Source organism: Melanerpes formicivorus, unplaced genomic scaffold (assembly GCF_026170545.1).
Source record: "Melanerpes formicivorus ecotype bairdi unplaced genomic scaffold, bMelFor1.0.p_v2 SCAF_179, whole genome shotgun sequence".
Taxonomy (NCBI): domain Eukaryota; kingdom Metazoa; phylum Chordata; class Aves; order Piciformes; family Picidae; genus Melanerpes; species Melanerpes formicivorus.
Genome location: NW_027142531.1, coordinates 358,616 through 385,682, shown reverse-complemented (window position 1 = coordinate 385,682; position 27,067 = coordinate 358,616). Strand labels below are relative to the sequence as shown.

Sequence of the window (27,067 nt, the reverse complement as noted above, 5' to 3'; positions counted from 1 at the left end):
ACTGACTGTGCCGTTGTTGTCCTTTGCCAGCAGGGCGGCCCGGCTAGGAGAGCTCGTTCCTCAACCGTCACGGGGGGCGAGGAGCCCACGGTAATCAACCTTCCCAAGCCCCTCTCTCAGCAGTGGCCTCAGGGAACGCTTCTGCACAGGCAGCAGCTCGGGGCTGGGACAAAGGCTTTCCGTGCTCCTCTGTGAGAGAGCATCTTGAGCTGTTTGACTGAGGCCCCAGCACATGGCAAGGAGACTGAAGGGCAAACGGCTCTGCAGGTTGCTTTGTGGGTCGATGAACCCACAGAGAGCAGTAAAGAGAGAGGCTGCTGGTAGCTGAAATTCTCTTGGCAGAGTCATAGAGGAAGGAAAGATCAGGTAGGGTAAGGAGAGCATCTTTCTTGTGTTCCTGCCTCCTCACAGTTGCTAACTTGCAGCATGCCACTGTCAGACTGTGGATTGTTTCAGCTTCTGAGCTGAAAATCTCTGCATTATCCACACCTCCTGTCCTACAGACAACAGTAACATGGAAGAGGGTGCAGCAGTCAGCCACTGCTCCAGGAGAGCTGTCAGTCCCTGTCAGCCCTCTGTGTCTCTATCAGGCACCTCAGCCATCCAACCTGTAACTAAAGCAGCATCTGTGGACTGGCTTCAGACCACTTCCTGCTGCCTAATCCACCGCTGCTTTGGAGCCCATCAGAGCAGTCCTGGAGAAGGCAGTCTGCTTCTGAAGCCTGCCAGCCTCTGAACCAGAAACTGTAGCCTTTCAGTCTTGACTGCTGAGTAAGGAAATCAGTCTCATCCTTTGGTTGCCCATCTGCCCTCCTCTGTGTTCTCTTCCCTGCTGCAGTGTGGCAGCTTTCTGAGCCCTGCAGCATCCGATTCCCCTTCTTGATTACCTCAGAAGTTCTCCAGCTCTTTGTGTTCCACTCTTCTCTTAGAAAGCAGCCACGCTGCCTTAAGAGTCCTGGGAAAGAAGGCTCCAGCATATGAAGCAAGAACAAGAGTTCATTGCTTTGGAGCAAAGAATGTAGAGTGCAGGAGAAGCTAAGTGTGAGTAGGAGCTGCTGTGGGCCTGCAGGGAGTTTGCTGCTCCTCCTGTGCCCCGTAATTCCATCTCCACTCTCTGGAGCTGTCTTCCACCACTGAGATGTTTCGAATGATCATAAAACACAAGTCAGTGTTGAGGAGGACATGGAAACTTTGTGTGCTTTGTGGTTGGTGTGGTGACTGTAGCTGGAGCCTCGGGGCAGAGAGAGGCTTGTCCTGCTCCCTGAGCCTGGGCAGTGCAGCCTCGGGCAGAGGAGAGCCGCTTGCGCTCAGTACTCAGCCACGGTGCTGCTCTGCACCTCTGTGGCGTTCAGCAGTGCTGCCAGTTACAAGCTCCTTTTTTCTCTGCAGCAAACCTAACCTGTTTTCTCTCTCCTGAAACCCCACTGCCCTGCCTTGCCGGAGCAGCCCTCGGTGGCCTACGTGCACACCACGCCAGGCCTGCCCTCGGGCTGGGAGGAGAGGAAGGATGCCAAGGGCCGCACCTACTACGTCAACCACAACAACCGCACCACCACCTGGACACGGCCCATCATGCAGGTGGGTCTGGTACCGTGCCCAGCTGGGGCAGCGAGCACCTGGCACCTGCTGAGCGCGGCTGCAGCAGCTCCTTGGAGCCCTGCCATCCAAACCCAGATCCCAGGCAGTGCTGTCACAGTTCAGGGTAACCACTGAGTGACTGGGGTCTCGGGGTGGCTTCCCTTACCTGCCTTTGGGGGCAGATGGAGCCAGTTGCTGCAGTGGCAGGAGTGCAGAGAGGCACCTCTGAACTAGCAAAAGGAGAGAAATGCATTCCTGGGGGTTGAAAGCTGTGCTGATCTCTTCAGGGTACCTCACGTTGTCTGCCCTGCCTAGGAATTAACCTACATGCTCATCCCCAGGAAAGGGTGTTCAGTTCATTTCCTCACAATCACAATTTCCAGCACTTTCCAAGTGTCCTGGCTGGCTGAACTGTGTTTCTGACTACTTGCTAACTTGGCTTTCCTTCCGAGACAGCTTGCAGAAGATGGCATGGTGGGGTCAGCAGCAAACAGCAGCAACCATTTAAGTGAACCCCAGATCAGGCGGCCTCGCAGCCTCAGCTCCCCCACAGTAACCCTGTCGGCTCCTCTGGAGGTGAGAAAGATCCCTTCTGTCTGGCTGCTTGTTTGTCCCTTTGCAGCTGTGCAGCACAGCCACTAATGACTGCAGCTCTCCGCCGGGATCTCTGCGCCGTGCAGTCCCCCTGCGGCTGCCGCGTGCTGTGTGCTCTGTGGGTCCTCGGCTGCACGTCTGAAACGCAGCGCTCGGCGCCCCAGCAGCCCGCCAGGGTGCAAAGGCAGAGCTGTATCCTCACCGAGCCCCTCGGTGCTGGTGACTGCTGGAAGCACAGCAGGGGCTGTGCAGCAGCAACACGTGCAGCTGCGTCTGCAGGGAGTTAGGATGCTGAGTGTGCTCCGTGGCCTTTCAGAAGGGTATTTCCAGGGGCTCATTCCCAGCACTGCACTCCAGGAGCAGCTGCTCCTGGAACTGGCAGCTCCTGACTGTGAGGCCGAGTTTCACTCATCTGCCAAACTTCTCTGCTCCCCCCGCAGGGCATCAAGGACTCTCCGGTGCGCAGAGCGGTGAAGGACACCCTTTCCAACCCCCAGTCTCCACAGCCCTCCCCTTACAACTCCCCTAAACCACAGCACAAAGTTGCACAAAGCTTCCTTCCTCCTGGCTGGGAGATGCGAATAGCACCCAACGGGAGGCCCTTCTTCATTGATCACAACACTAAGACTACCACCTGGGTAAGAGAAGCCCCAGACCATGCGCTTCCAATCACTGAAATGCTCCTGCCTGCCCCCCATTGCGCACACCCCACCTCCCTGGGGAGCCTGAGGGGGTTGTCAGGCCTCTCACTGAGCCCTCTCCTGAGCTCAGAGCAAGGAAACTGCCTTGTTCCTGTCCTCTAGCTTTTGGGGCGCTTCTCCACCAGGTGCCCCGCAGCAGTGCCCTGCAGTTGGCATCTGACCTTTGCATGAGGACAAGGCAGTGCCTGCCAGCGCCGGCTGCGCGCTTTGGAGGTGCACAGTGCCGTGGAGCTTTGGGCTGTGGAGCCTGAGGCTCTCCATCCCTGCACCTGGCAGTGACTGGCGTAGCTGGTTTGTCCCTGGCATGGGTGCTCGCCTGCCCCCTTAGCAGGCTCCGGCGGTGCCTTGGGTTTATGTCAGCACGCTGCACTTGTTAATTCTGCACTCGTGGCCCACAGCCTGAAGGAGTAAAATTACAGCAGAGTGGAAGAGAGACAAGCAGCACTGCTCATCATCCCTGCAAGGGGATGTGCACTGCAGTTGGTTAGGCAGCGCTCCAGCTCCCAGTCAGCACCAATTAGGTATTCTCAGCGGTGTCCCAGGTACATGTGGGGAAATGATGTGTCTGGGATGCTTTGTGCTGTTCTGCCTCATTTGGACAGGGATCTAACGACTGCAGTGCATTAGCAGAGCTGTCAGGAGCCCATTTCATCCTTTCCGAGCCATTAGTGCTCGGAGGGCCGGTTCCCTCTCGGCGCGCCCTGGCGTCCGCACGTTCCTGAAGCCCGCCCTGGGTGCGGCGCGGCCGCAGCGCCGTCACCAACCCGCGGCGGTGCAGGATCCCGCTGGAGGGTGGCACACCTCCAGACCCTGAGCGTTCTGTCACGTCTAGCTGGTTGGGGTTAGTCTCAAGAACTCAAGCAGTGACTGTGATGCAGGAAGAGCTCCAGGTGGTTGTGTGCTCAGCGCATAGGCCTGACCGGGCCTGCGGGATTTACAGTTCCCTCTTCCTTACAGGAGGATCCACGGCTGAAATTTCCAGTGCATCTGAGATCAAAAGCATCTCTGAACCCCAATGATCTGGGCCCCCTTCCTGTAAGTGACCCTGTGTGTGCTGTTGTGTGCGCACACATACGCCTCTCATCGCTTCTCTTGGGGTATTAAAGCGAACAGAAATCTTCCCTGGGACCTGCCAGGGCTCCTCTGGAGCTGGGAGCTTTGCAGACACTGGCTTGGGTTTATCTTGATGTGCTTTTAGATGGCTGCCTCTTGCTTTAGGGGAAAATGGAGCAGATTCTTCCAAGGGAGCTCCATCAGCATGTAAGGGCACTCAGGAATCAATCTCTGCTACCACCTCTGGTCAGCCATCCTCCTCTCAAACACCCTGCAACCCACTGCAAAACCTCTTCCTTTGTGTTTGAGTGGCTCTGGGCCGTGTCGGTCCCTGTGCAGCTGAAGGCATCCCCTGCTGGCAGCTGGTCCCTAAGAACCCAGCTGTGGCAGCAGCTGCTCTGTTGCAGCTCTGCAGCTCCTCCCAGCACACCTTGCCTGGCTGGGCACAGGAGTCCTGAGGGCAGCTTACCTTTATGCTGCCAGACACAGAGGTGAGGCATGCAGGGTGAGCCCAGGAGAGCCTGGCATGCCCCCCTGCAGACACTGCTACTGACAGAGCTGCCCAGCCTGACAGTCCATCTCAGGGGGAGCTGGGAAGGGCTGCAGAGCTCAGCAGGCTCTCAAAAGAGGGGAAGTTCAGTCCTTTCTCTTCTGAGGCTCAGCCACAGCACGAGCCAGCCTGGACAGCCCTGCAGACACTGCCCCTGTCTGCACTGTGATGGTTTGGAAGGTGAGGAAAGGAGCTGGATGAGGAGGGAAGAACTGAAGGCTAGTGTGGTGGGTTGAAAATTGCCCCCAACATACAACTGCCAGGGCAGCTCAGCTGGAGAGCAAATGCAGCTGTGTTTCCAAGGAAAACTGCAGTCTGAACTGTGAAATGGGATGGGGCCATGCAAAATACATCAAACATTTGCAGGTGTTTACAATTTCTAGACAGCACAAGAGCCCCCCTAGACAAACCAGGGGCTACCAATAGCTTCACCCTCTCTGCTGTCTCCCCTCCCCCTGTAGACGGGAGAAGAGAGAGAGCAGAGAGCTGCTGTTCGTACTCGAGCACGAGAGCGCGCTGGGGTCAGTGACGCCCGCAGCAGCAGGAGCTAGCATCTGCCAGAGCCAGGAAGCCAGGCAGGGAGTTAGCTGATAGGAGCTCACTTTGTTAGTGCTCGGGCCCATGGGGTTATTCAGAATTCACCATTCTTCTCCCTTTTACTTCCAGAGGTGAGTTGTTTACATTCTACCACTTTCTGCTCAAGACCCGTGGGAAATTGTCCAGGCACGGCCTGAGACTGCCACAGCCAGTGTCCACTGATGGCTGTGCTGAGCGCAGCTGCCTCCCCAGCCAGCCAGTCCTTTGCATCTCCCTGGAGCTCTGGCCGTGACACAGTGCATCTGTGACGCTTTTGTGGGGTGGGTAATGTGCGGCTCCAGGCTGGGTGAGAGTGGCACTAACTTGCTTCTTGTCTCTCCTCATTTCCCCCTTCAGCCTGGCTGGGAGGAAAGAATCCATCTGGATGGAAGAACCTTTTACATAGACCACAGTAAGTAAGCAGCCAGGTACTGCAGCAGGTAGAGAAAGGGAGGCGATCGATATCGAAGTGAAAGCTTTACAACTTTACTCTTCATTTAGGAAGCCAGGTGTTGATATGTGGAGACATTGATACCAGAGACTTAGTGCCCTCCTACGGTACTGTATACTCACTGGAAGCTTGCTTTTAATTGGCTCATCAAGCTTTGTCCCTCTCTGACTTGTGAAGCATTAACATCCCTCTCTGTGGTTTCTTTCGTTCTCGTTGATATTTTGGATTGTTGTTGTTGTTGTTGATGATCCCATGGCTTATTTGCACTCAGTGAATTAAAACACACACTAGGAATAGAAAATAAGATGAGAAGAGACCATGTAGCCACAACTGCAGATACGGGCAGTGGAGAAGTGAGCGCTGCGAGACTCTTTCCCCTGCTGGAGGCCTTGTGGCAGTGCAGACTCTGATCTTATTTCCTATTTACGGCATGTCGGCTGCGCCCAGCCCATCGAGCCGGTCCGGCTCCGTTAGTGGAGTTCCAGTGATGTTTCATTGTAGCGTGTCTGAGACAGCATCCGGACTGCTGTGTGAGTTCTTGTTGCTGCTTGCAGGAACCCAGAAAGGCTGGGCTGTTTCTGCTCCTTTTGTTCTTCGAGGCTTCTGTAGTCAGGGATTCCTGCTGGTGGCATAGACCTGACAGGAGCAGCAGGCTCACAAACCTGGGGAGAGGGCACACAGAACTCTTACAGCTACCTGGCAGTGCTCTGTTTCTCCTCCAGCAGCACTGCCTCTGCTGCTTTTCTCCCTGCATGGATGGCATCAGATCGGCATTAGGAGACTGTCCCTGAAGTCACACGAGGGTCTAAACAAAGGTCAGAACTAAGACACTCCAGCCAGCACAGGACTGACCTCTCCCAGACACCAGTACACAGCTGCTACTCCTCGTCCCTTCTGTAGTTGCTTTTCCCAGCAGACACCCAGAAACTGAAAGGTGGCAAAAGCCTCTCCGCTGCTGCCACCGAGGTGGCACAGCATCAGGCTCTCATTTCAAGCACCTGCAGAACTGTTCAGCCACCCTTACAAAGCTGCTGAAGCCTCTGTTAGTCTCTAAGGGGATGTCAGAGCTCTGCACTGGAGCTCCCACAGAGTTGTCCCAAACCTAAATGCATGTGCATTTGAGCTGAGGGCTTTTAGCCTTTTCTGTAGCAGCTCTTAATAATGTTGCTTGTTTGGCCTCAGCCACTGCGGTCACGGTGCCAGCAGCTGTGCCCACCCCCAGGGTGCCAGCCTCAGCGGTGCTCAGGCACTCTGCTGAAGAGTCAGGAGGCAGCCAGAGGAGCTAGAAAGTCCAGGGGCTCCCCAGATACAGCTTGTGACCCTCTGCACAGCTGCCCTGCCCTGGTATTCCTGGTTGCAACTGTTGTCACCCCTGAGAGAGGCAGGCAGTGCAGACACTGCTGTGGAGGGTGGCATCTCAGCTGCTAGAGCCAAGCCAGGTACTGCTTGGCACACAGTGGCCCCAGAGGGTTTAGCTTTCAGCTGTCAGGAGTTGTAGCCTCTGCAGGGGTCAGTCTGGCACCAAATGCCAGTCTTCAGTTCCCCACCGCTGGTGCTTGGCGGTGAATCCGTGCCAGTCGGCATCATTTCCCACACGTGAGCAGAGCCATCTTCTGCACTGCCCAGGAGCCCTAGGGGAGGTCACCTCCATGCTGGGAGCCATCCTGAAGGAGCACACACAGCTCCTCCAGCCACAGGCAGAGCAGTTACTAGTGGGTGACTGGCAGAGGGATGGATACACTCAGTGGGTTCCCCTCCAGCCTGCCCTGGGTCCACCACTCTGTAACAGATGGAATGAATGAGGGGCATGGTGCAGCAGCAGAGAGCAGTGCAGGAGGGGTGGAAGGAGAAACACCACTGTAGTGCAAAGAAAGGCAAAAGTGCTGCTCAGAATGGGAGCAAACAGCAGAGTTTTGGTGGCAAAGGGCAGGAAGAATACCATCAGCTGGACATGAGTCACCTCAGCTTGTGAGGTGTCTGAGCTGCAGCACCCTTTCCAGTCTCACCAGCACAGGCAGTGTCTCAGTGACGATGACTATGCTGTGTCTAGTGCTGGGGCCTCAACTTCCAGAACGTGGTGGAGCACTGGGAAAGGGAACAGAGGAGGAGAGGGGATCCTCAAGGGCCCTAGTGCCTGACTGATGAGGAAGGGCAGGGAGCTGTATGTGTGTGGAGGCTCCAGACAGATGGTAGACCTTCAGAATGTGCTGCACAAGGAACAAGCTGGGTGAGACAGAATCTGGAGCTGCAGTTCCTCCACCGTTTCTGAGCACTTAAATAGACTTGCTGTGTAAGGGGAAACCAAGCAGTATGTTAGTAGTCAGTTAAGTGATGACAGAACAGATTTCTTGAAGTGCTTTTGGTCCTGTTGAATTTTCTTCACGTTTACCAGCTGCCACCTTGCCAGTCCCAGCCCCTGCTGAAAGGGCCTGGGGTGCTCAAAGCTGATGGGTCTTCTCCAGCTGTGGAAGCATGCCAAGTACTTGTGTTTTGATACAAGTGGGCCTGGCTGTTTGCTTTTACCTACAGTGGCCACAAAAGCTTTTCAAGTTAGTGTGTCCATTCCCAGAGCTAGGAACTGCAGGACTTAAACCCAGACCTACCTCGCTAAGCCCCTGCCGACGGCGCGAGGCAGCGCGTAACACACGGGTGTGTAGTCACAGCCCTGTCAGGGCAGGGAGTGGATGGCTTCAACCCTGCCAGTGCAGGGGGCACTAGTTCGGTTTTTGGAGCTTTGTCTTGTTGCAACATCATCATTTTGTTGTGATTCTGTTGTGTTCAGAATCTTGTGAGGAGCAGCTGTCTGGAGGCAGGGAGAGTCCAAGCATGGTCCTGTGTAACCTTTCCATGGCACCCTCCTGGTGCTCCTCAAAACCATAGATGAAAAGAGCTGGATTCTGCCTAAGCCTCCTTTGGTCAAACCAGAGTCATCTCTTACACCTTGCCTGTACTGTTTTGCCTCCCTTTGTGGCCCTATGACCTCTTCACTAAATCACAGACCAGGACTTTGGGTTTTGAAAAGACATTACCCCCTCCAAATTCCATTGCAGCCTGCTAGAGGTGCCACATTCTGCCCCCTGTAGGCAGCGTCTCCAAGACCTAAGCCTAACCTGCCAGGCAGGGTTTTGGGGTTGCTTTCCCTTCCAGACATGGAGTCTGTGTGCCTCTGACAGGGGTTGAACCCACAGCCACATTCAGCTAGAAGCTGTTCATGTACAGCCACTGGAAGAGCAGCAGTGCAGGCACACTGCATCCTCCTGTAGGTTTGCACCTCTGGGCTCTGGATGGAGGTGGGGCTGCAGCTGTTCCTACCCCTGCAGGACTCAGCTGTGGAGCTGGTAGGGCCAGCAGGTGTAGGGAGCCAGAGCAGCCTGCCTGTGGCTGGAGCAGAGGAGTGAGGGCAGTGTTGTTTTTGTTCTTGGCAGATAACAAAATCACCCAGTGGGAGGACCCCAGGCTGCAGAACCCTGCCATCACCGGCCCTGTGAGTACTGCTGGGGGCTGGGCCTCACCTGGGGGCTGGGCTGCAGGGTGCCTGCTGCCTGGCACGCCAAGGGCTGTCCTGCTCTGGGGAGCCTCTCCCAGCCTGCTGTGGTGCTCCAGAGCAGGAACTGGGCTACCTGGGGATCACTGGGATGGTTGGAGCTGCAGTGCTGTGCATGCATTTCCAGGCCAGGCAGCAGGCTCCCACTCAGATGGGTTTGGAGGCCTTCCTGGCAGTAGCTGCCTGGCAGGGGAGTTTCTCCTGCCTTCTGGTATTAACATGAGAAGGTAGCTTCTGCCTTGGAGCATCTGGGAAGCACAGAGAGATACTGGCAGCTGCAGATCAATATGGGGATTTCCAAGTACCATGTGTGCAAAAGGCTCTTGGGGCTTGCTCTAGGGATGTGAGCAGGAGACATGTTCCTACTTCCCTGCCTCCTGGGGCACTCCTGACAGACAGTTTCACTGTGCTGTGCAGCTTGGGGGCTCTGCAGAGTAAGAAGCTGTTTCCACTCTGTAAAGCAGAGCTGTGACTATGGCCCAGAACTTGAGTCCATCACTTCTGAGAGTCCCAGCCTAACAAACAGTAAATGCCTTTACTGTACTGCCAGACCTTCAGCTGCCACATACCTGGAGAGATTCCTTGACCTCTTGTGCTGGTTTCTGATGGTCAGACCCTAACATGTTCCCAGGTGCCAGGAAATAGGTTTTTATGCTGGGAAAATGCCCAGGATGTCTGAGGGTCTCAGGACCCAGCAGCCTGACTGCTGCCTGGTGTCCCTGCAGCTGCTGCTGTTCATCAGCAGGATCAGTGCCTTGGCTGCACAGCAGGCTGCTGGCCTGCCCATATGCCATGCCCTGGCTGCTCCAGATTCCCACACAGTGGGCAGTGTGCTGTGAAACCCTCGTGCTGCTTTGCCCAGCAAGGGAAGCGCACAGGCAGACTGGGAACTGGTGTTCCCAGGTAATCGGGCTCAGTCACGATCCCCTCAAGTCAGCAGCAGCTGTTTGTGTGGCTGGGTTTGGTTTCCTAAAGAGAAGAGCCCACTTTGCAGCCACCTCAGCATTAAGGATTCATCGTAGTGCTCCTGAGAGCGTAGGTGGTGCTGCGCCAAAGCCTCAGGCTGCTCACACCGCACTACACGTGGTTCAAACACTGACAGATGGTTTGATGGGTGCACTAAAGTCCTGTTATCACCTGAGGAAGAGGGTTTCATTCTGAATGTAAGTTATTCATGGCTCATGATCCACAAGAGGAAACTCCTCTAGAAATACTCCCAGCTCCTCCTCTCACCTGCAGCCGCTCATGAAGCTACACCAAGACCAGTCCTTGCCCCAGGCCCCAGAGACTGAGCTTGGAGCAGAGCTGTGGTTCAGCCCTCAGGGAATTCAGACCCAGTCTCTTGCTCCCAAGAAATCATACTTCATCTCTTCAGCTGGCTGCCCCACTGGCTCTGCTCTCCCATCTGCACTGCCAGGAGAGCAGAGGGCGAGCAAGGATGCAGGTGACCATCGAGGCTCTTGGATTATTACATTGACCTTGCATATGATGTTAAAAAACAGAATGAAGGCTTCCTCCTTCCCAAAGAGCCCACAGAGAACGAAGGAATCTCACTAACACACAGCAGTCCCTGGTCAGAGCCAGGCCTGTGCCTCTGTTATCTGAATCACAGCCCTGGCTTGTCGCAGTTTTCTCCCCTTTGCACTCAGAGTGCAGCCAGGGGCGTGGGGACGCTGCAGCTGCTGTACGTCCTGCACGGTGAGCTGTACTAGCTGCCCCTGTAGCGTGTCTCTGAGTGCCTGTCTGAGCAGTACTAGAGCAGCTGGTGGGCAGCTTGTGATTGTCTCCCACAGGCAGTGCCCTACTCCAGGGAGTTCAAGCAGAAGTACGACTACTTCCGGAAGAAGCTCAAGAAACCAGTGAGTAGAGCCCTGCTGCCCGCCGGGCCCAGCACGGGCACGCGTGGGGTACCTGCCTCTGGCACACTGGCAGCGCTCCCTGACTGTGCTGCTCTTGAAGGGGTTTGAGTAGGAGCCAGAACAGTGAAGCAAACTTGTGAGTGATGTCTCAACAAAAACCTCTCCAGATCTCTAGGGCTCGCAGACCCAAGGCAGTGGGGCAGTGGCTGATGATGTATTCCCCACCACAACTCAGACTAACAGGGATGTTGCTGTAGAGCCTTTAGGCTGAAGGGCTGTGGAGGGTTAGAGAGAAAGGCCCAGCCTTCTCCCCCCACAAAGAGAAAACCAAAGAAAACCCACAGCTAGCCAGCCAGAGAAGCCAAAAGGGAAATGCTGCATTTACAGGCAAGCTTTAGGGAATGCAGGATCTGCACACCATGTACAGTACCTACAATATAGACACAGAAATGGACAGCAAAGTAAAAAGGACAATAATACAGGAACAAAATTCCCCCCCACACACACCTCTGGAGGAGGGCTCCCCCCCTGCACCCCCTTCTCTCCCCTTGTTCCCCAAAAATGGTTAGAAAGAGAGAAAAAGAGCAGTTGTTCATTAAAGCAAAGTGCTAGTAGGCCACACGCTTATCTGCCCAGGGTCAGTCTGGCAGAGAGCCTAGAGGCGGAGGAGCTGGAAAGGGAGGAGGGAAGAGTGAACTGAGGACAATCTCAGCTGCACTCAGAACTTAAAGTTGCATTCCACCAATCTACCCATGAAATTTGTTCAGACCTGTCTTTGGTTTACAAAACATTCAGCCAGGGTGTCCCAGTACTGTCCTTCCCTTAAAGGCACGGCTTCAAACGGTCACAAGGGTTGAGGGCTGAGACTTCACTTTCAGCAGCTGACTGGGAAGGGCAGAGCTGGAACCCAGGGTGGAGCAGAGCCCACAGTGATGCTGACCTGGCACAAGCCTCCGGTGGTCTTGTCCTGTGGAAAGCAGGTTCTTCAGGACGCCTGGAACAGAAAAGGGGTCGGATGAGTTTGCATGGGATGTGCCTCGTGCCTGGCAGGCAGCTGCTTTGCCTGCCCTTACCTGTTTACTGACAGCTCTGTCAGTCTCCCTGGGTTTCGGCAGTGGGTGCTGCCAAGCAGCCTGCTAGTTGTCAGGAAAGAGCAAGGCAGGGGAAACTTTACACACCAGGTGTCCAGTCTGTCACTTGCTGCCGTCTGTTGACTAACGAGGGTGCCGTGATCTTTTTCCACACAGGCTGATATTCCAAACAGATTCGAGATGAAGCTACACAGAAACAACATTTTTGAGGAGTCCTACAGAAGAATCATGTCTGTGAAGAGACCTGATGTGCTAAAAGCCAGGCTCTGGATTGAATTTGAGTCCGAAAAAGGACTTGACTACGGAGGTGTGGCCCGAGAGTGGTTCTTCCTCTTGTCCAAGGAGATGTTTAACCCTTACTACGGCCTCTTTGAATACTCAGCAACGTAAGTGCCGCTGAAATATTTCTGTTTCATAAGGGCCAGGCACTAGGTGTTGCAGAGAGCAGTCAGCAGCTCGGTGAGCAGCCCAGCCCTGCAGATGAGGCTGTCAGTGTACTAGGTGAGGAGGGCTTTCCCCGCTGCAGACGTCAAGCTCTCTGCTCTTGGAGGTGCTGGACAGAGGCTCTTGCCTAACCTGGAGGTTAGGTGCCAAAGAGAATCCTGCAGTTTGAAGCCCTGACATTTGGCTGTGGAGAGTGAAAAGTGAAGCCCTGTGGAGGAGGACAGCTTAGCTGAAGTTCTCCTTCCACTGAACGCATTTGTTTGCTTTCAGTGCTGCCAGGCTTTACCCTGCCCTCTTGCAGATGTCACCCCACAGGAAGGACTTTAGCCACCTTTGTCAGGTGGTCACTGCAGTCATTGCAGGACAGGTTTGGTTAGGGCAGGCTCCCCCAGCCTGGCCAGAACAGGTGGATAGGCTCTGTTAGCACAGTGCAACAGGAACTGGCCCCGAGCTCAGCTGACTGACTGACATATCTAATCTCTGTTCTTTAAAGGCTTGGTCATTCAGCTGTTTCTTTTCTTTCCCCAAAAAAGGGACAACTACACACTTCAGATTAATCCTAATTCAGGTCTCTGTAACGAGGACCACCTGTCGTACTTCACCTTCATCGGCCGCGTGGCTGGCCTGGCAGTGTACCACGGCAAGCTGCTGGACGGTGAGTTCCTGGGCTCTCAGGAGGGAGATGAGGGCTCCTGGAGAGAAAGTAATGGAGCTGCCACTTGGAAGCTGCATTCCTGGTGTGAATGGTGGTCAAAAACGACCTCTGCATTGCTAAATCCTCCCTGTCCCCGAAGGAAAGCCAGAAAATTCACAGCAGCTCTCTGCAGCAAGCCTGCAGCCTCAGCAGCTGCAGCACCCTTTGATCCCTAAGACCATCCCTGGTGGAATGGCAGAACACCAGTTCTGCCTTGGGAATCCCACAGCGGACGCTTCGAGGCGCCCACGTTCTGTTAGCAGTGCAGGAAGCTCAGCTGGACAAGAGTGGCAGCTGGGACTGATGAGTGCCCTGAGCTCAGCTCCCCAGCCCTTGTGCTGCCGTCAAACCTTCTGGCCACGAGTGGCTGCCGGGCGTTCACGGCAGAGCACTCGGGACTGAGAGGCAGTGCTGGGACTCCGCTGGCTCTCTGGGAAATGCCACAGTGTCTTAGGCCCCAGCACTCCTCCTGTGGCAGCTGGGGAGGCAGAGCCTGCAGCTAACGCTCTTCCCTCTTTTTTAGGCTTCTTCATCAGACCCTTTTACAAGATGATGCTGGGGAAGCCCATAACCCTGAAAGACATGGAGTCTGTGGTAAGACCGCTTTTAAACCATCTGCAGTGATGTGAGCTTTTCCTCTGGGGAAACTTCTAGGAGCCACCAATTCCAGTAACTGTGGTGTAAAACACAAGGCCATGGCTGCAGCACTGCACGGAGGCAGGCAATTAGTAAAACCAGCACCAGTGCACTGCTAGGGTGCTGCAGAGGGACAGGGGAGAAGATCAGTATCAGCTAGCAGGGCTCACAATGCAGTCACTGCAGGACAGGATGGTGTCATGCACCAGTGTGTAAGTGCTGCTGGAAAGCAGGCAGCTGCTTTCTACACAGGTCACAGCGCTGCACAGTTACCCAGGGAGCTGCAGCCAGTCCTTGTGCTGTCAGTAGTGCCAGCGTGAGTCACCTCAGGCCCAAAGCAGACATGAAGTGACCCATCCTAGCCTGCTTCACAGGGGCTGTGCAGTGACTCAGTGCTCATCTTCCCAGGGCCTTTGGGTTCTGGTTTGTTTTGTCACCTGCTCAATTTAAAGCACACAATCAAAGTGCCCATCTGCAAACATGTTTGTTTGTGGCCTGCAGGACAGTGAGTACTACAACTCCCTGAAGTGGATCCTGGAAAACGACCCTACAGAGCTGGACCTCATGTTCTGCATAGATGAGGAAAACTTTGGACAGGTGTGTCAAAGTTTCCATGTTGCTATTGGCTGAGGAGTGTCTCCTGGCTGTGAACCTGGCCAGGGCTGAGTGCTCACAGTCAGTGTAGACAAGGCTGTGGATATCAGCCTCTGTTCCTGCCCACACGGCCTCCAAGACTGGGAATGCCCAGCAGGAGCTGATGTTCTCGGCAGCCAGCAGCATGCCCTCCCTCACTAGCTTTGCCTGGGACTGGCTGGGGCTTAGAAGGCTGCAGCTGACCTCACAAGACAGAGGCAGGAGGAGCAGTCAGGGAGGTGCTGGTGTTTGGTCCCTTTGGTACACGGCAGCTAAGGGCAGCAGGCCTGCTTAGAAGGGTCCCATCTGTGGGTAGCTTTCTCCATCACACAGGAGAAACATTCCACAACGGATAGGGGCAGAGCTCAGCAGGAGGAGCTGTAACTACAGCTGAGGGTACAGAGCCCTGTTAAAGCATCTGTCAGTTGCTGGATGGATATCCCTTGGTGCAGATAACTCTCTTGTGCCTATTTGGTGACTGTAATTTGAGGGCTAAAGCAAAAAACCACGAGTTTGTTGGCAGGAGTTTGGAGCTTACCTGCCAGGAGGGGCCTGGGGTTTCCTCCTTTTCAAGCTGTGGAGCTGGAGCGTTTTGTGATGTGTGCACACGTGTAGTGACTGTACAGAGCAGCCTGGGTTTGTATGACACTGGAGCTCAGTAATACCTCTGTCTCTTAAATGTCTTTGCTTTCAGGCTTTTGTGACCTTTCTCAGTGCCCTTGTTTTAAGTCTTAGCCCCAGCTATCCTGGCTGGAGGTAGCACTGCTGGTGTGGCTCACAGTGCCTTCTGGAGAGCTCACTTCGTCCTCCCAGTGCCTGGGGCCCAGGCACACAGTGTGCTCTCAGGGCAGCAGGAGGGTTTCAGTTACACAGTCAGGGAGAACATCAGAGGCAGAGAGTGAAAAGCTTCTGTACCACACTGAGGTGTTTGGAAATTTTTGTCATCATCTGTTCTGTAACAATTGAGCATCAAATTAGACTTAGCCTTCCACTCCTGGCTTTCACCTCTGCTGCAGAAGTTCGTTCTCTGGCTCCAGACATACACCAACTTACTTGGAGATACTTCCTGCTCTTTTCCAACGTGTTTTGGACCTCAGGCAGCTAATTGTGGTGTTGCCAGCAAGGCTGATTTCTGTTAGCTTATAAAAGATGCATCTGATCCCAGAAGAAAATAACAGTGGTGGGGAGATAGAGGCAGATGTCACCTGGGCAAAGCCTGAGGTGGCTCAGCAGGACAGGGACAGAGCTGCCTGGAGGCCAAGCGGGTTCCGGGAGAAGCACGTCCTGATGTGATGCTGTGTTTGGGTTTTTGTGCAGACATATCAAGTGGACCTGAAGCCCAACGGGTCAGAAATCATGGTCACCAACGAAAACAAACGGGAGTACATCGAGTACGTACGCGGCGGGGGCTCGGTCCTGCCGGGGCAGCTCCCGCGGCCCGGCCTGCGCTGGAGCGTCCGGCAGCCCTGGGGGAGACAGCTCTGCCGTTCACAGTTTGCAACTGGCTGCTTCAGACCATCACCGACCTTCTGTCACTGCAGGGCACAAAGGAAGGGGTGTTTGAATAGCTGTGGGCCAGAATGCAGAGCCCAGCTGGGTTTACAGGGAGAGAGCTCTTCCATGGCTAGGCAGGGGCTGTATAACCTGAGTCAGCACTTGGCTGTTCTCATTTGCAGATGATTAGCCTGAAGTAGAGCAGGCTGGATGAGGCTCTGTCCAGCCAGATCTAGTGTGGGGTGTCCCTGCCCATGGCAGGGGGGTTGGAACTAGATGATCCTTGTGGTCCCTTCCAACCCTGAATGAAACTATGAAACTATAAGTGTTCCACATCTCTCCCCACAATTCCCTTTGGTACAACTGTTGGAGTTGCTGTACTTCTGAAACACAAACCAAACTGGCCAAGCCTTATCTTAGGCTTAATCTTGGGGCTTCCTCCATTTTTCTGCCTACCAGAATGGAAAAGCAGGAACTCAGCTGCACTTGCTGGTGCTCCTGATACGATGAATGACTCTTGACAGGAAGGAGGGAAGGAGCTGCCTTTCTAGAGCCTGTGGGGTAGCTGTCTCCAGGGGTTAGCACTGGAAGAAAAGCCTTTGCTGTAGCCTTCCTCATCTCTTTCTGTACCTCTGTCAATTGGTTCTTTCCTCACCTTTTGTAGTCTTTGCATGGAAGGGTTAATTGCTCAGAGCTCGGGCAGGATACGGTGTCTGGTCAGTCAGGTACCAATAGCAACTGCCTGCCACTCTTCTGGTGCCCAGGCAAAGCCTGCTGCTGTGCTCACCTGGCAACAGGAGGGTTAATAGCAGAGCAGGTGGCAGGGCTACTTCAGAACCTGCTTGTGATGTACAACAGTCCTGGCTTTAAGTGGGCCCTGAACTCTAAAGGAGGAGCTGAAAGAAGGGAGGTGGCTGACCTCTCTGAGCACTCTGTATCTTCCACTGAGTGGGGTTTTGTTTCTCCTGCAGCCTGGTCATCCAGTGGAGGTTTGTGAACAGAGTTCAGAAGCAGATGAATGCCTTTCTGGAGGTAAGGCTCTTTTCCTGCTTGTTTTCCCCAAAACACAGATTTTAATCATAGAATGGTCCAGGCTGGAAGGGACCTCCAAAGGTCATCTAGTCTGATCTGCCCTTAGTCAGCAGCAGGGACATCCTCAACTAGACCGGGCTGCCCAGGGCCTGCAGATGTCTTACACCTTGGTATCGTTACGGGGGTGAGGAGCTTTGAGTGTTTGTGTTTGAGTTTACAGCTTTCCCTCCTATAAGAATGCACATAAGAGTATTTGCTCTTTCCCTGATTAGATCATTCTCCTTCCACCTGAAATGATTTTGAGCTTGAAAGAATTCAGTGATTAATGCTTTAAATTAGGGACTTGTACTTCAGCAGCTCTCTCCTTTTCAACCCCCCTCAGCTCCTGTTAGATAAAACCTTCATTTTACACGGTAGGAGGTTTTTAACTCTGCTCTGCTCCCTTTCAGGGATTCACAGAACTTCTTCCTATTGATCTGATTAAAATTTTTGATGAAAATGAGCTGGAGGTGAGTTGGACATCCAGAAACAGCACTCGGTAACGCTACCCCAGCAGGCTGCGTTTCAGGCCCACCTTGTGATTTCCAGGCACAGAAGCTTTGCTGGTAGTGGGAAATGAGATCTTTCTCCCCAGTGAATCAATCTGTTACTCACATAAAAGCACAACCCGAGCTAATTCTCTAGTCACACAAAGCACAGCCAAGTGCAAGTCTGTAGCGAGCTGGGCTGGTGGGCCTGCTGAAGCCCTTCCAGCCCTGCTCTGAGCCAAGCACCACACAGCTGAGCACTGCCGTGGGCCATGGCTCAGAGAGCAGCTGTGCTTCGCAGGCATGGGCAGCACGGCCTTGCTCACGCTGTCCCCATGCCCTTCCCTCCCCAGCTGCTGATGTGTGGCCTTGGTGACGTGGATGTCAATGACTGGAGGCAGCACACGATCTACAAGAATGGGTACTGCCCCAATCACCCTGTTATCCAGTGGTTCTGGAAGGTAAGCCTGCTGCTCCTCCAGTGCTCTTGGGGAGCTGTGCTGCGAGTGAGAGGCTAGCCTAGGAACAGATCCCAGCAAGAGCTGAAAAGCCTTTTGCAGAGTGTGTGAGGTACCTTCTGGAAAGCAGCTGTCCCCACAAACCCTGCTGAAATGTTTGCCCAGGGTAGCTGTAGGGCTTGTTCTTAAAAACACGAGCCTCCTCCAGCTTGTGTGCTGGGTCTCTTCTGTCACTTCCCTGCCCATGGCAGGTGTACCTGGAGACTCTGCATGTCTCGGCCCCAAAGGCGCTGCTGCAGTGCCACAGATCTGTTTTCTGTGCACCTTTGCAGCCTCTGGGTTTGAAGGCTTCTGCACTGCCCCTCTCGAGCATCTGTTGTGTGCCACGGCCCAGGCAGGGAGCGGTCACTGACCCTACTGAGCAGTGGCTCCCTGCGGCGTCCCACTGACAGCTGGCAAAGGACGGTCCCTCTTTAAGCAGAGACAAGGCAGTAAGTGACATGTGTGCCTGTCAGAGAATTGTCAGGGTTGGAAGGGACTTTAAGGATCATCTAGTTCCAACTATCAGTCAAAGGTGGGCTGCAGGCCAGTACAAGCAGTGTTTGTGCAGCTTGGTTTGTAGCAGTGGCAGCTCCCTGACAGTGCCCTGTGCCCCCAGGCCGTCTTGCTGATGGACGCTGAGAAGCGCATTCGGTTGCTGCAGTTTGTCACTGGGACCTCACGTGTGCCTATGAACGGATTTGCTGAACTCTATGGTGAGCCCTTTCAGCTGCCCCCAGCTCACACTCGCCCTTGCAACAGCACTGCTGAGCAATCAGAGCTTGCCTCAGAGCCCAGGGAGCACTGGGGCAGGTCCTGTGCCCTGTGGGCGATACAGACACTCCAGGAATGATATCCGTGCCCTATGAGGGAGGAGACTCCTGTGTGCTAAAGCAGGCACTCTGGGTACCAAGCCTCTATGTCTGAGCCTGTTTCCTGTGCACTGGGCATGCCCTGCACAAAGGCAGTTAACGAGCTCTGGAGCTTGCAAAAAGCAGCCCATTCCCATTGCTTTAAAGTACACTTCATGAAGAGTTTGCAGCATCTGGGAATCCAGCCTGCCAGTTGTGCAGCACTTCATCTTAGATTGTTTAGGCAGTCTCTGTAGCATCCTCTGTGATTTTCATTTTCAACCAGGTTCAAACGGTCCTCAGCTGTTTACAATAGAGCAATGGGGAAGTCCTGATAAGCTGCCCAGAGCTCACACATGGTAAGTCAAAAGAGACCCTTGCCTCACTTTCCTGTGCTGTCCCACTGCCAGGAAGATGCTGCTTCTCTAAGGGATTTTAGCTCTGGCTCATACAGCTTTGTATAAATGGGGTACTCTGAATTGTGTGCCTGGATCTGTAGGCACCTACGTGGCAGGCCGAGCACAGCCAGTGGGTACCTGCACAGCTCAGGAGGGAGCAAGGCTGCTCTCCAGTGCCATGCTGCAGCTTCTTACCTCTTGCAGACAGCACTTGTTTGGCCTTCTGATGGACAGCAGAAGGGCTGCAGCAATAGAGCAGGTGTTCTGCCATCAGTGCTGGTGCACTCACCCCAGATAAACTCCTTCTGCTGCAGCCTTTCCAGTACAGAGCTTTCTGTGCAAGCCTTTCAGCGGTAACTGCTGCACATTGCAAGGTGTGAGAGCAGAGCCAGCTCTGCCCCGCTGTCAGCCTGCCTTGCACAGGCAGCTGCCCGTCTGTACCCAGTGCTGCCTGTCCTTCCTGGAGCCAGAGCAGCCTGGCTGCAAGCACTGGCCAGTTAAAGCAGAGGGAGGCGCTTGGGCTCCCTTCCCTGTGCCCAGTGCTGCTGTGACTCCTCCCTCCCTTCCCTGCAGCTTTAATCGCCTCGACTTACCTCTGTATGAGTCCTTCGAAGACCTGCGGGAGAAGCTGCTCATGGCAGTGGAGAACGCCCAGGGCTTCGAAGGTGTGGATTAAGCGGCCACGCTCCCTCCCCTTGGCACCAGTTCTGCTGCCCGTGGGCGCGTGCCCGGGCCTGGGCCGACTCTGGCAGAACGGCTGCACAGCGCTGGTGAACGGAGCAAAGCCCGCGACCGTGCCGTGGCGCAGCCGGCGGGAGCTGTGCCCGGCGGGAGCTGTGCCCTGCGGGAGCTGTGCCCCGTGGGTGCCTTCCCGCCCGTCCCCACGGCCGCCGACTCTCCACGTGGACTCTGATCACATTTCAGCAGGACTTACTCTATTTATGTTGTGCCTCTGCAGGCAAAGCCCTTAATAAATATTTTACATCATTTCTAATGACAATGAATGGAATTAATCATTTTACAGGCATAGCATTACAGCTCATGTTTACTTCGACTGATTGAGACCTTTCCAGATTTTATGTCATGACAATTAAATATCCTACCCCTGGAAAATGAGCTTTTCTCTTAATTTCGTACCGGACTTGATGCCAGGGTCGGTTTTTAAAGCACACTTTGAGCCGTGCATCCCCAGAGCATCGGGCAGCAGGAGAAGGCAGTGCTGGAGAGCAGCTCTTTTCCCTGAGCAGATGGATGTTTCTTGTGCCCGGGAACCCAGGCTGGATGCTGCATTTTTGTACAGACACGGAGCAGCTCAAGTCAAGGCAGAACCACAGCCTGCCCTGCCCCGCCTTCGCCACGGCTGCTGCCTCGGCCTCGGCAGTGCCTGCCTGCGCTACGGAGCGCTCTGGGGCAGGGCTGGCATTTGCCGGCTCAGGAGAGGATGCTTAGCCCTGCCGTGATCTCCGTACAGTGACTCTTTGGTTACCCTGGCACAAGGGGGGCATTCCGACTGAGCCCTGGCACTGTGTGACTCGGCGGCATGGAAACGGCTCCGGTTTGTCTCCCGTCAGTACGCGTTCGGTGACGCCGCCCGGCGCTGGCGGGGCTCTGCTTGTTTCTGACTGCACCAACTCTGAAGGCACTTTATGTAACACATGGAAGTCATATCTGTTTTTACCATGAACATTAATGTGATTCTCTTCCTCTCACTGCACATGTCTTTCTGGTGCAATACCTATCAGTTGTGAATTTGGCTGCTGATGATGTACAAAAGCAAACAAACCACAACAGCTGTAGAGCTGAGCCTGCAGACATGTTCCTCAGCAACTGGTTTTGTGATTGATTTTTTACTTAATCACAAAGATCTATTTAATAGACACTGCTATCTAATCGATTTTGTTACCTATGACATGTTGCATGCTGAAACTATAATGTCTGAGTTGCATCTCTTTTGTGACGGATTAAAAGTGAAAGGTTTGTACTTGATCTACTGCAGTGAAATGGTTGCAGCACCAGAGCAGGTTGGAGGTATGGCCTCAGCAATATAACCCTTGGTGGTGCCAGCTTTGCCCGCACCCTCCCCCTCCCCATTCTCTTAAGCAAGTGTCCAGAGGGCCAGGAGCTGCAAGAGGAACAAGTGGGGCCAGGGGGCCTGGCAAACCCCAGAGCTCTCTGCAGAACCCAGGAACCCCACCTGCCATTGCCGTAAGTGACCAAAAGTGCCAGGAACAGGATAAGGGAAGCATCTGCTACACAGGATCAAAGGAGGATTAGGGAACAATGACAAGGACTAGGGAAACATCTGCAGCCTCCCCAGCTGCTGAAACAAGTTGCTCAAGGGTAGCCAGTCTTGTCATTGGCAAGGTAACAACCCCACCCTGGCTAGAAGCAGGACAGCAGTTGTTGTACAGACTCACCACCCAGCAGGGTAGGAAAGTAAAGCCTCTGCTTAAGGCAGCCTATAAATAGGTACCAAATGTGGGGCTGGGCATGCTTTGGGGAGCCAGGCACCCATCCCTGCACAGAAATGAAATACACAAACATCTCAGCTCTGCGTGTCAGCTCTTTGCACGGCAGCTTTGGGTAACACCATCAGAGACGCTGCTCCCCTTGCCAAGAGGTGCTGATACCTGTTACAGGCCACATCCCAAGGAGCTCACTAGTGCTGTCTGCTGCCGCCTCAAAGACACCAAGCCCCTGCATGACTCAGCCTTGCAAGCTTTGCAACCCAGTTACTGTGCATGATGCTGTGGTCCACCATCTCAGTTTGGAACTGCTGCATGCCTTGCTCCGCTGTGTTCATTCATTCATTCACCACTCTCCTTACTGTTCAGCTACATCAACACCACTGAGCAGCAGTTAATTTGCGCTATTTAAAGTTGATTTGTGCTCCCTTAGGCTTTGGCTGCTAGCAGGGCTGCCTGCACCTCGTGCTGACCTCACGCAGCCAGGTGCTGTTGCAGAGGTGAATTGTCTCAGCTAATGCTGCAGCCACCCTTGTGCTGCTCCGGCACGCCTCCCCGTCAGCAAACAGCTCTGCTCTGGGGGCTGCAGCACAGCACTGACCAGCGCTCCACAGCAAGAGGTTAAAGCCAAAGCAAAACCAAGGTGCCTCTCCTCCATGATACTGGGGTGTCCTGGTATCATTACAGCAGCAGGCTGAAGAGCCCAAACACCACACTAACTACTCCTGTGTTTCTAATTGGAAATGAAAAGCAATTGTGGCAAGGCTGTGCTCCAGGTGTGACTGTGTGCCCTGCGCCACCTGTGTACGTCTGGTAAGGTTTCATTGTCCGTGAGAAACAAGGAAGCACAAATCCTGCCACCCCTGTCAATGTGCTCCAATCCCCAAGCAGGATTCCAACCATGCTCTCTCCCCACCCGCAGGAGACGCTGCAGTAGCTGCAGTAGCCCTGAACACAGCTGCACTTTCAGTCCTGAACCTTGGCTGCTTCCTACCTCTGACAAGGCAAAAATCCCACACTCTACAAATTCATTCCCTCTCTTCCAAGTCCAGCTGGACACACACCTGATGGGCAGATTCTGCCACAGCAGCCTATGAGCAGCAGGGCCAGTGCCTCCTCTGCTTCTGCACTCTGCTGCTTCAAAGCCAGCTGAACAACAATTCTGAGCTGCTCTCACTCAGGGTCCAAGTCCACACCACCCCCCCATCATCACCTGCGTTCCTACAGAACGCTAGCACCAGGTGCCCAGGGTTTGCCATGGCAACCCATCAGGGAACATTCCCCTTTCAAACATTCCCAAGGGATCACAGACACACATCTCTTGATGATTTCCACTGATTGTTTTCCGCAGCTTTGGGCAGAGCCTGGTTCAAATCCCATTTGTTCTTGCTCAGATGCATCTGCTATTTCGGCCCCACTTATTTTCTGCTGTTTGCTGTGGGTGTTTCCTTAGCCTGACAGAGCAGGCTCTCAAGTTTGAAAGGCAGTACAAGACAAACCTTTGATTCCTTACACACACATGCTGCTCTAAATCTGGTACCTTTTAGCCTGTTGCATCTCTACCTTAAGACTTCAAATGTCAGTGCTCCCTTCTCTGAGTCTCCTTCCCCACTCTACCAGCAGAGAGTAACAGCACAAACACTTGGAGGTTTTAGGCCTGTAGCTTACTTTTTCAAATGTAAACATTTTCAGACCTGTAAGTGCTCCCACAATTTACCACAATGCTCTTGCCATAACCCAAGGGCTGGTGGGAACATCTGCCCATCTCCAGCGCAGCGGAAGGCTGCAATGCCCATCTCAGCAAGGAGCAGCAGCCACTGCCTGGCAGCAGCGCAGGTAAGGCGGGCAGCAGTCACAGTAACACAAGGACGGGCACACAGCCCCTGGGCTCTGGTGCCCAGTGCTCACCAGCCTAAGTTAATGCAGAAGCAATCACACAGGCTGTGGCCACAGCTTCCTTCTTGCTGCCTGTGTGCAGAAATGGATGGGACAAGCCTCTGAGGCTGTCTGCCAGCTCAGGTGAATGCCTTGCTGCACTGTGTCGCTCAGGCTGTGTCTGCAGCTCTGCACACATCTCTGAGCCACAGAGCTCCTCTGCAGGCTTCAGAGCTTTCCTCCAAACCACGGGGCGCTCAAGTCTCATTTTACAGACCTCTGTCACCACTGGATTAGCCAAGGGACACGACCTCACTGTGAAATCAGTTTTTAAACAAAAGGCAAACTCTGAACCTTGGACTGCAGTTAAAGGATAACGGAGACGGCCACCAGGTCAGCCCTCGGCAAACACCAGGCGCATGCAGCAGACAGATCTTTCTCTGCTCCGAGCATTTCACCATGTCAGTGCAGAACATCTCTCCAGCTGGAAGGATTTCTTTACACAAAACCAAATCACCCTTTGAAGCAGCTAGAAGCTAATACTCTGTGCAAGTCCAGGAACCTCGTTCTGCAGTCCACCTAGAGCTCAGGGAATTGAGGGCCACCTGTCCCCACAACATTTTCCCTACCATCCCAGTAATTCCCTGTGCCCCAGGTCTTTACTTCTGTGAACAACAGCTTTCAAGAAAAGAGTCACGTTTCAAATGGTTCCAGTTCCTAACCAAGCATGCAGAGCAGACCCTTCGCTGTCTGATTAGGTAATAGTAATGGAGACAGAAATGGTGAGTCAGCATTATCTAAACAGCTGCTTACAACACCATCTTGGACCCAGCATTGCCCAGCTGTGCCCCCAGGTTTCAAAGAGAAAATCAGAGCACACAGTGCAAAGCACTCATGTTTTTCCCCCTTTCATCAAGGACTTTGTGATGTGATAGTGACCCTGTTGCTCTTTTCTGCCTTTCACTTGTAACAGCAGCACCGACCCTAATGTGGGAGCTAGCAGACGGTCCAATACTCAGGGAGAATCAACCCTGAAGACAGAAAAGCAGGCAGGGTTACATTACAAGGAGGCAGCCCAAGACAAATCCAAGTGTTCCTCAAAACCAACCCAGATCTGCCAAATGCTCTCTTGACCTTGTGCCAGGAGAACACCCACTGGAAGAGTTCGAGTGCGGGTGCAAAGGCTCTCTGCTATCTGCCATTAACAGCCACAGCTTGGCAGCGCACTGGCACAGAGGAGAGCTGCTAAGAACTCCAGTCAGACAAAAAAACCATCCCTCTCTAGATTGCTTTGGACTCCAGAGTCTCAGGAAAATGGAGATGCTGATGTGCTGTCTGCTAATACAACCTGTACTGGTGAATGGGCACCAGCACTGCACTTCCTTCAGTGGCTTCTGGAACACAGAGAATCTTGTCAGGACGTAAGTCCAGAGACAAACACTGACAAGAGTCAGTATCAGTTCTTCTAAATCCTGTGTTTGGACCAGAACTTGAATCTCCCTCAGTGTGGAGTCCTGGAAGCAAGATTTTCCTTCAACAAATTAAAAGATACCCCTGCTTCCCAAGGAGACCTCTTCTCATTTGACTGTAGCAGTTATTGTGCAGAGCATCTTTCAGGTCTTGAATGCAGGAGCCAGAAAGCTCAGATCAGATGCAGCTCACAAAGCCCTGGCCTCTGATGCTTTCAGATCCCTGATTTGGTGACACCTACCCAATACCTCCACAGTTTCACCAGAAGCAATTGCAGATTTGTGAAGCATACCTTCAGCACCGCCCTTTCTGCTGGCTCTTACTACAGAGCTGTCATTTGTTACGTGGCAAGCCCAGTCGAGCAGCACTGGTACAAGCGGCACTTGTGTTCTGCCTGGTGATGGAAGCATAACTGCTTGCTTACAGTAGCTGCACAGAGCTCAGACCTGGCTCCGAGCTGCACTGATGGCGACACTCCTCCCAGATTCATTCCAGAGATCCAGGTTGTTAACACTACCTTACACAGCTCTCACTTGGCTCTACAGGAATGGAACAGGATGAGGAACTCACACTACATCCACCCCTAAGCTCCTTTAGCTCCTGTGCACACAGTCTGAACATGCTGCAGCCCTCACTGCTGCTCAGTTCCAGGACAAGTAGCCTGCTGGTGTGAGGAGCAGCCCATACACAGCTGGTGGCAGACAAACTGTGGCCAAGGTTGCTAGGCTGCTGGCCATCCTATTTGAGAAGCCCTGGCAGTCTGGCAAAGCCCCCACAGACTGGAAAAGGGGAAACACAGCCCCCATTTTTCAAATGGGAAGCAAAAAACCCCCAAGGAACTACAGAGCAGACTCAGCCCTGCGCCTGTGAGATCAGGGAGCAGCTCCTCCCGGTAACTGTGCTAATAACATGGCAAAATAACAAGGTGAGGGGTGGCAGCCAACATGGCTTCACACAGGGCAAATGGTGCCTGACCAGTCTGGTGGCCTTCCACAGAGCTGCAGCTCTGGCAGGTATGGGAAAAGCAACTGATGTCGTCTACCTGGACCTGTGCAAGGCACTTGGTACTGTCTCGCTCCACATCCTTGTCTCTGAGACGGAGAGACACGGATGTGACGGATGGACCACCCAAAAGAGAAGGAAAGGGCCAGATGGATGGACAGGGTAGATGCAGCAGATGATCCCTGAGGTCCCTTCCAACCTGAGCCATTCTAGGATTCTATGAAATGGAGAAAACACAACCTCCAGGGGAGTCAGAGGCTGTCCTGCATCTGCTACACACAAGCAAAGGTTTCCCCAAGCAATCCACAGCGTTTCAGGTCTCAGCATCCAACAGCAACAGAACACCAGCACAAGTGGCACTTAGCAGAGGACACTGTCACAGCAGCTTTAGGTCACTCTGCAGAAGGAGCTGCACCAGGCTGTCCTGCTGCACTGTCACTATTGTAAAAATGCCTTTCTATCCTTTCCCCTGCTTTCTGTTTTGCCCCCAGGGCTGGTGTGTGCGTACATCCCTCTATACCACCTCTTATCTGTGCCACTGGCATCTGTTTAAATAGCTTTGTTTGAGCACATCTGTCCACATCCTGAAGGACAGGGGTCCAACGACCACAGTGTCAGTTCATCTGGTCATCTGCTGGGTGCCTTGTTTGCTCTGGGCTATCAGCTTCTCCTGGCAGACCAAAAGGGGGGCAGGAGGCTAACACCACCCAGAGAACCCATGCCAGGGGTTCCAGAAAACCTTTCACATTGTGAAATACATGTGAATTGTATTCTAAAATGCATTGAGAAGCCTGCTCCAAACCCTTGTCCTTCTTCATGAAGAGCAGAAACCCCAACAGCCCCCTGAGGAGCAAAGCAGAGGGGAGCAGACCCACCCCCACCCCCACCCCGCCAGGGCAGGCAGGCTGCTGGTGTGTTTGAGTGCAGACCCTCGCTGCTCCCTTGTGCGGCTGCCAGCTTCCATCCAGCTTTCACTGAGACAGCACAGACCCTCTGGAGGAGCTCACCGCTGTCCCTGCTTGCACTTGGGACGCTCTGGCTTTGTTCAGTCG

At 53.8% G+C, this 27,067-nt stretch overlaps 1 protein-coding gene and 1 long non-coding RNA gene across 7 annotated transcripts in view; one reads left to right on the top strand and one right to left on the bottom strand.

Annotated features, from left to right (window-relative positions):
- NEDD4L (NEDD4 like E3 ubiquitin protein ligase) overlaps nucleotides 1-21,189 on the top strand; it is an 82,486-nt gene extending 61,297 nt beyond the window's left edge. For 2 of the 6 annotated variants that reach the window (XM_068169348.1, XM_068169344.1), the window contains 19 exons: nucleotides 31-90; nucleotides 1,447-1,578; nucleotides 2,035-2,154; nucleotides 2,613-2,810; nucleotides 3,831-3,908; nucleotides 5,410-5,464; nucleotides 8,929-8,987; nucleotides 10,841-10,906; nucleotides 12,154-12,383; nucleotides 12,975-13,096; nucleotides 13,659-13,729; nucleotides 14,273-14,368; nucleotides 15,722-15,795; nucleotides 16,870-16,930; nucleotides 17,380-17,439; nucleotides 17,811-17,918; nucleotides 18,574-18,670; nucleotides 19,092-19,164; nucleotides 19,777-21,189. In XM_068169348.1, coding sequence (XP_068025449.1) covers nucleotides 31-90; nucleotides 1,447-1,578; nucleotides 2,035-2,154; nucleotides 2,613-2,810; nucleotides 3,831-3,908; nucleotides 5,410-5,464; nucleotides 8,929-8,987; nucleotides 10,841-10,906; nucleotides 12,154-12,383; nucleotides 12,975-13,096; nucleotides 13,659-13,729; nucleotides 14,273-14,368; nucleotides 15,722-15,795; nucleotides 16,870-16,930; nucleotides 17,380-17,439; nucleotides 17,811-17,918; nucleotides 18,574-18,670; nucleotides 19,092-19,164; nucleotides 19,777-19,879 — 1,863 coding nt within the window. In that variant the 3' untranslated portion in view covers nucleotides 19,880-21,189. Of the gene's footprint in view, nucleotides 1-30; nucleotides 91-1,446; nucleotides 1,579-2,034; nucleotides 2,155-2,612; nucleotides 2,811-3,830; nucleotides 3,909-5,409; nucleotides 5,465-5,553; nucleotides 5,611-8,928; nucleotides 8,988-10,840; nucleotides 10,907-12,153; nucleotides 12,384-12,974; nucleotides 13,097-13,658; nucleotides 13,730-14,272; nucleotides 14,369-15,721; nucleotides 15,796-16,869; nucleotides 16,931-17,379; nucleotides 17,440-17,810; nucleotides 17,919-18,573; nucleotides 18,671-19,091; nucleotides 19,165-19,776 lie in introns of all 6 variants that reach the window. The other 4 variants (XM_068169349.1, XM_068169346.1, XM_068169347.1 and 1 more) reach the window with 3 other exon arrangements.
- Nucleotides 5,079-12,160, bottom strand: LOC137457450 (uncharacterized). The gene is made up of 3 exons (XR_010991262.1): nucleotides 11,980-12,160; nucleotides 11,847-11,900; nucleotides 5,079-6,165 (listed from the first exon to the last, which is right to left on the bottom strand). It is a non-coding gene; the product is annotated as an uncharacterized lncRNA (long non-coding RNA).
- Nucleotides 21,190-27,067: the final 5,878 nt, after the last annotated feature.